Source organism: Cucumis melo, chromosome 9 (genome assembly GCF_025177605.1).
Source record: "Cucumis melo cultivar AY chromosome 9, USDA_Cmelo_AY_1.0, whole genome shotgun sequence".
Classification (NCBI taxonomy): Eukaryota; Viridiplantae; Streptophyta; class Magnoliopsida; order Cucurbitales; family Cucurbitaceae; genus Cucumis; species Cucumis melo.
In genome coordinates, this window is record NC_066865.1 from 19,698,564 (window position 1) to 19,706,564 (window position 8,001).

At 34.8% G+C, this 8,001-nt stretch overlaps 1 protein-coding gene across 1 annotated transcript; it reads right to left on the reverse strand.

Annotated features, from left to right (window-relative positions):
• Nucleotides 1-1,651: 1,651 nt before the first annotated feature.
• On the reverse strand, nt 1,652-5,430 carry LOC103504530 (receptor protein kinase TMK1). The gene is made up of 2 exons (XM_008468873.3): nt 2,672-5,430; nt 1,652-2,392 (listed from the first exon to the last, which is right to left on the reverse strand). The coding sequence occupies exons 1-2, from the start codon at nt 4,980-4,982 to the stop codon at nt 1,860-1,862; spliced, it is 2,844 nt and encodes a 947-aa protein (XP_008467095.1). The 5' UTR covers nt 4,983-5,430; the 3' UTR covers nt 1,652-1,859.
• Nucleotides 5,431-8,001: the final 2,571 nt, after the last annotated feature.

Here is an 8,001-nt window from a genome sequence, read left to right on the forward strand (position 1 = left end):
GCACACAATGATGTATTCCATGAACGAACAAAGCATATTGAGAATGACTGTCACTTTGTTCGCCACCACCTACAGAGCAACACACTTCATCTCCAACCCATCTCTACCACCGATCAACCTGCGGATATATTCACCAAAGCTCTCCATTCTCCTCGTTTCACTCAGTTAATTCACAAACTCAAGGTGGTCTCGACACTCCCATCTTGAGTTTGAGGGAGGGTATTAATGAAATTAGAGCAAATATCATGGAGAAGATTATGCTCAAATATCATGGAGGAGATTATGCTCAAATATCATGGAGGAGATTATGCTGTATTTAACACTATTATTCTTCCCTTATTTAACCTTAATTTTGTGTATAAATATACATGTATGCTGTAATATTTGATATGAGAAATACAGAAAAATCAATAAAGTTACATTTTTGTTAAGAAGTGGACAAGATGGCTTTGAAACTTGTGTATTAATTAACTTGCTAATCTTGAGATAAAAACAAGTAAGTGATGTGTAAAAATTGTGAATACGAGCACTAAAAAAAAGAATTAGTCTATAAATGGAGATTCCAATTTTTAAAATTTTTCTTAATTCGATGGAAGAAGAAAAGAAAATCAAAATAATTTAAATTCCAGCTCATTTTGACTAAACAAACCAATGAATAAATTTACCCAAAAAGAAAAAGAAAAAACCATTATTTTATTTTTAACATAAAAACCGATAAATTCGAACAAATTCGAAGACGCATTTCGTGAGACGAAAAACCCCGTAAGTGGCATGACGGTGGGTTTTACCAATGTTTGTTTGTCCCAAGTCAAAAATGACAGGCATGTGCCAGATAAGCCTCACCCCATGTTGATTCGCCACGTGTCGTTTTCTTAAACGGACTGTGACGTAACGTAAACAGACAAACCAATGACGATTGCTCATTGGTTGGAGCTGAGCTGGCGCCTTGATATTTGTTTTTCAAACAAATGTCTTTTTCTTTACATTTTGGGGGTTTCTTTTGTTGTTAATTAATTTTATGGAATTACGACATTGTTTGGACAAAACAGAATAAATCGCATTCCTTTTGTGGGTCCTCACGTTCCCATCTGCCAAACTAATTTCTTCCCTTTTTGATTCAACAAAAATTTCCTGGATGGATGGATGGATTGAAGGGGTCTCTTTCACAATTGACAATAAAATCAAATTCTATTATGTTCTTATTCATACTAACCATTTGTCTTTAATGAATTTGTAAATGAAACTTAAATGTAAGAAATAGGCCAAATGGAAGGTAGAAAGCGTAAGAGCCAAAGAGGTACTTTAATGCGTTTGTGTTTATTAACCAAACCCAAGATTTTCATATTTGCACCAATTGTTGAACAATGATAATAATAAATGAACAAAAATTGGCAATTTCTGTTCTCAAGTTTAAAATTTTCATTGTTCTTGACAGTAACAAGTGGGAACAATGAAACACAATGTGAAAAACTACATCCAAAGGTCAAATATGACCCAAACAAATATATGGTGAGGCCGTGAGGATATATAGAAAACTGCTACTAGGATAAAGTAGTTGTGCCTCTTTCCCCATTTCTTCTTCCAAAGTTCAAGGGGATTCTATCAAAATAACGAGTTTAATGCGAAGTCTAAAATATTGTGTGGATAAAGATTAAGAAACTTCTTCATCTAAAACTTTATAGATGGATGACACAAGTATCCAAAAACACAAGGAGGGAAAATATCACAAACCTTACACAAAAGGTTTTAACTTTGAGGATTAAAAGTAAAAGAAGCAACAAAGATTAGAGGGGGCTATAAAGAATAAACATCATAAAAACACCTAAAGGGCAATCAGAAACTCGAGTTCCTTTTATCGCTCACCGTGCGTCAACTGAGGTAAATGAATTTGCGAAACCAGATGGCCGGTTTGGTATGCTGGTTTGTGTATTGTCACCACTGGCAAGGAATGATGATGAAGAGGACATGTCCACATTGCTATTTCCTTCAAATGCCTGCCATTTCCTAAGGGCCTGTGGTAATGAAAGCTCAAGATCAATCCCCAAATTCTCTTCCGAGTCTGGTTCTGTAGGCTTCCAGACATCGACTAGAGAAGAAAGCACATTGACTGCATGACTCATGTCGGGCCGTTGGTATGGCTCTCTTGCACAGCAATGACCAGCCAAGTCTGCAACTGTGCAGATGCTGACAAGGGTCTCCTCGTCTAAGTCGATTGAAGGGTCTATGGCCTTTGAGAAAGTGTCCTTGTTAATGTGCATTCTGCGGAACCATGATACAAGGTGCAAGCTTTCTTCTGGCTGGCTCTCGTCGATTGCTTTTCTACCAGATATCATCTCCATGAGGATCACCCCAAAGCTATAAACATCGACCTTGGTTGTAACTCGTCCAGTTACTGCTCCATCAGCCATTGATGTAGAATAGAATGTTAGTATATATCAACAGAAGATATTGGTTACTAAAAGGCAATTGCTAGGTGGAGAAATATATTGCAACTAAGTATTGTACTTAACTCATTCACAATCCAACATGCATCAGAAAGGCAAAACTTGCTCAAAATATAAACAATAGAATGAAGCAATTGTTTGATATAAAATGTAACTTGGCTGTTTCCTCAGCATGTCATTAACTTGCAACATGGAGTTTCATAGCAAAAAGGACAAGAGAAGTGTACCGGCATATTCAGGGGCAAGATAGCCAAATGTCCCAGCAAGTCTTGTTTCAATCGATGCCTTCCCTTCAGGAGCAAGACGAACCAACCCAAAGTCAGCTACTTTAGCCCGTAAATCATCTCCGAGAAGAATGTTTGATGGTTTCAGATCACGATGGATAAAGCTCTGATGTGCTAAACTATGCAAATACTCAACACCCCTGGCCACATCCAAGACAACAGTCAGCCTTCTTTTCCATTCAAGGGGTTTAATACCTTCTTCTTTCCAGTTAAACAGAAACCTACTAAACGTCCCCTGGGGCATGTATTCGTATACGAGAAGCCGCTCATTTCCATCCAAGCAATACCCAAGAAGTGCAACCAAGTTTCTATGGCGAACCTTAGTAAGAACTGCAATCTCAGCCTTGAATTCATTCAAACCCTTCTCACCTATGACTCCAGACTCCATTCTCTTCACAGCAATCATTGTACCATCGTGCAATTCTCCCTTGTAAACAGTTCCAAAACCCCCTTTCCCCAATATATTTTCAGGGCTAAAATTATTGGTTACACTCCTTAAAACTTGAATCGAGATAACAAGGTTTCCTGCCTCAACTACATGTACGTCACTAGGTCCAGCAATAGGAACTCTGCTGGTTTCAGCCACACTTCCATCGGATCTAGCCTCTGTAATTGTAATCTTCACCGAATTTTGGTCTCCAGAATGACTAGGATGTACCACCACAGTATTTGGACTCTGCACTCTACTGCCATGTCGCTTCTTCCTCTTGCACAAAAAGAAAATCACAGTCCCAACAACAAGAAGACCCACAATAACACCAATTATAGAGCCAACAACCACTCCAGTATTACTTTTCTTTTCATCATTACCAGCTGAGTCACCTGATCCGTCGGAGGGCGATCTCCTGGTGGGAGAACCAGGTACGGGAGCACTAGGATTATCTTTCCCAATATCCGGGTTCCCCTGGGTGTTCACAATCACATTCTTCCTGAAGGCTGGAACTTTCCCATGAAGCCTGTTATTGGAGACATCTAATTCTGTAAGACTAGGCATAGTCGCAAGTTCATTCGGTATTGTGCCAGATAGAAAATTGTCGGAGAGAAACAACTTTTGCACGGATGTAAGCAATGAAAAGCTAGGAGAAATAGAGCCTGCAAGACCCATATTCTTGAAGTTAATTACAGTTATGTTTGTAGGGGTGCCAATACATGAAATACCCTTGAAACCCTGACAAGGATCGTTCCCTCCCCAGCCTTGTGCAAAGGCTGTGGGAAAACCCATTGCCTCTGCAACTGATAACAAAGCATTCACTCGAGGATCACATGGTTTACCCGGAGAATCCAAGCAAAACTTGTTCGTTTGTGGTCTCATATCCAGCTGAACATTAGGATCAAAAGCAGGAGTAGGTCCTTGAAGCAAATTATTCGTCAAATTCACAACCATGAGAGATTTCAAATTTACCAAGGATGAAGGAACGATACCCGTAAGCTGATTATCCCTCAAACTCAATTTCGCTAATCCCTGAAGATTAGAGAAATCCGGCAAAGGACCTGAAAACTGGTTCAGATGCAACCAAACCTCCTGCAGATTAGTCATATTTTGCAATATGGCGATTGAACCGTTTAATTTAGAACTACTCTGTTGTCCATTCAGCCAAAGCGACTGAATCGAAGAACCTGCAAGACTTGCTGGTAATTCCCCTTCAAGAAAATTACCCGCCAAATGCAAGTTCCTAAGAGTCGGAAACGTTGCGCCATCAAAAATTTCAGGGATTGTACCGGTTATATTGACACGATTGAACGATATTTCCTGTAACCCAGACGCATCTCGAATGTTATCAGGAATCTGCCACGCCGAGAAGGGATTGTTGTCGATATCTATCGTTTGCAGGGCCGACTTCTTCGCGAAGAAATCAGCCGGCATGGAAGTAAAAAAATTATCATGCGCTAGAAGTATCTGAAGAGAATCGGCAAGATTAGGGAACGGCCCACCCAACTGGTTGCTCTGTACCTCTAACTGCACTAACGCCGAGAGACTGAAAAGCTCCTTCGGAAGTGATCCTTTGAGGTTTTGATTTCCAATTTGGATTTTAACAACTCGGCTCTGAGAATCACATTTCACATGCTTCCATTGACAGTAATCCGAACCAGTCCATCCAAGAGAACTCGGAGCTCCAATACTATTCTTCAAGAGACTCATCACTGACCCATCACCACCGGCGGCCGGCTGAGCAAAAACAGAGAACCCCAGAAACTGCAGAAACAAGGGGAAAACCAAGAGAAAAACCCCAAAACCCAAATGGGGTTTCCTCATTTTTCAACCTTTTCTCAAAAAACCAAGAAACAAAACAAAAGGGTAGTCACAGAAATCCTCGCCCAGTCGTGAAACCAGAAGAAAAAAGAAAGAAGAACCCAGTATTGTAGGGGAAAATCACATTGAAAAAACAAACCGTAAAGTTTGCATTAAGATGAAAACCCTTTTATCTTTCCTTTACGAAGGCTGATACATCTTTCCTTTTGTTCTTAAGAGAGCAAAGAATGGAGGATAAAACGGCGGAGAGGGAGGGGATTTTAGGAAGAAAAAGGAAAGAAAAAAGAATGAGAGAAAAGGAGAGGGCGTTAAAGAAATGAATTAAAGAAGAGAGAGAAAAAGGAAAGTGGAAAATGGAGAGAAATGGAAAAAGACGCGTGGGCCAGCTCTGAAAATTTGAAAACAGTAAAGGAGTAATTCTAGGGCAAAAGCTTGGAGGTTGTTTCGATGAGAAAGATAATGCTCGGCTGTCTTCCAAATCATCTAAAACAATATATATTATATATATTCTTTTTTATTTTACCCCAATTATCAATTTTAACTTACGGGAGTTCAAGGGGCTAATTTGATAATGGTTACTTTAATGGATTTTTTTTTTTACATTTTTTAATATTTTATAAATATTTTTCAATATATTTTCCGTTTTATGATAATTTTTTAAAAATTTTTATTATTACTTTTTTTCTATGAATGCATATAATATTTTAAATCTTCTTCCAGTCATGATCCAACAACTTAACAAATAACACGGGTGTCTGAGTCCCTCAACTTTACATTTCTTATATTTTATATATAGTGAAATAATATCGCTAAATGTTAGTTCAAGAATAAAACTATTTCTTAGTTTCTTGAACTGACGCTTTTTTTTAATTATTTTTAGTAACTTATAAAGTTTCCATCAATAAAATTTCGAAATAGTTATAACAATTTTTCTTTTCTTTTATCGTTAAATGGTTAATTGAGAAGAAAGCATAAAATTTTCAGTTAATTATTTCAAAGTTCTAAATTGTAATTTTTTAAAAAATGAAAAATTGTTGGAGGGTCAGATTAGACCCACGTAGGACTGTGTTTTGGTGTGGATTTGTATGTTTGGATTCTTCTTTGTAAGGTAAGATTATTTCTTTTTTTTGGAAAATTTGTTAAGAGATAATTATGGTAATAATTTGTTTTCATTTTTGTTTTTGTTTTTGTTTTTGTTTTTTTTTTTTCCTTTTTTGATGGTTTCAAAATTCTATCCAACATCCTTATAGGAATAAACTCTCCCATAAGGTTGAAAGAAAAGTTTTTTGCTTTATACACAAAACATATGTTGTTGACAATATATTTATATATCAACCATTTTTATTTAAATAAAATATTGTGAAATTTCCTACTAAAACTAATAGTATATATTAGGTTAAAGAATTTAATTAAAATGTTTAAGTATTATGTTCATAGTTAATTAATTAATTAACTAATTAACTGGAATAGATGTGGTTGGAGACTAATCCTATCTTAAGTGTTGTTTGGCCATTAAGGAGAAGAGTCTTTCTGTTATTTAGTCCAACCATGAACATCTCTATTAAATGGGCTATTTGCCTTATATCTAATAACACAAGTTAAAAAAAATTCATTATCTATAATGTTTTAGAAGAACTTGTACTGTCCTATTCATTGACGTATTTTTTTAATCTTTTATTCACAAAATTTACTTTTGTTCATCAAATGTTAAGGGTCGATTAATTCTTCATTTTCTTAGATCTTTGTAAAATTTTAATTATGTGGGGAGTAACAAAATAACATAAATTGATGAAACAAAGGATAGTCGACCTAACAACTCAAACTCTCTAACTTAAGCAATCAAAAAAGATATCACACTAGGCACAATGTTATTTAAGTATTCAATAATAATCTCAAATAACTAATATGATAGTTAATTATATTTACACAATTCATGACACACTTTAAAAAAGTATAATCTTTATAACTAATTTCCTAATAAAATGTATCAAGAGAAGTATCATATAACACATCTCTAACTTAAGTCAATTTGCTTATTAAACATTTTTTTTTTAATAAATCATTTAAATATCAAAGAAAATTTGGCATATGAAAAGATTTTGTCACGACAGAAATCATATATAAAAATCTGTTGTAATCATACGCAATCAAGAGAGAAAATAAACAAAAAGAAGGATATCAATCATGGGTATTGAGTGGGGTCATTACTAATAAGTAAAGAAAACAAAAACTTTATATAAAACTTATAAAATCATGTGTGATGTCTTCTAGCTTACTTCAAATTTAAAATCAATAGTTTAATTAAGCAAACAACTTAATCAAATTCCATTAACCCAAAATCTTTAAGGGAGCATTTCTCGAGTTTATTTGACCTTTAAATGATACCAAAAAAAGACCAGTGTAAAATTAAATTATTAATAATATTATTCGATATTTTTCTATATCAGTAAGAAAAAGTTTTTCTAAAATTAAAAAATAAATAATGAATAATGATAATTGATAGGGTTAAAATCTTACTCACTTGCTGTATTTGTTAGCTAAGTACTAAAAGTGTGAGATTAACTTGATGGTATGATCGATAATTGACATATACTCTCGTTTATGTTTAAAGTTTAATCGGTCTAATCCACGATTATGTTGCAAAAAGAAAAATTAGAGATGTCTTAACTCATATATATATCTTTTATTAAATAAATTCAAATTTGATGTGAAGACAGTGTATTTAATTGTTATTTTGAATATAATTTAGTATGAATTAAGCGTTCATTTTATCAATCTATACTAGTTGAGGGACTAAAAAAAGTAGCACAATCAGTTTTTTAAACCTGATACAAAGTAATAATAACATCTTTAATTAGGTAAATGATAGTTCCTAATAGGTCAAGTTAGTAAGGATCAAAAAGTTCGAATATCATACTTAGATAATCAATTTCACAAATTACCTAAACTATCATACAATTGTGTCAACTTTACTTAAAAGGTCGGAAAGAAGGTGAATTTTTGTACTTAAACTAAAGCAAAC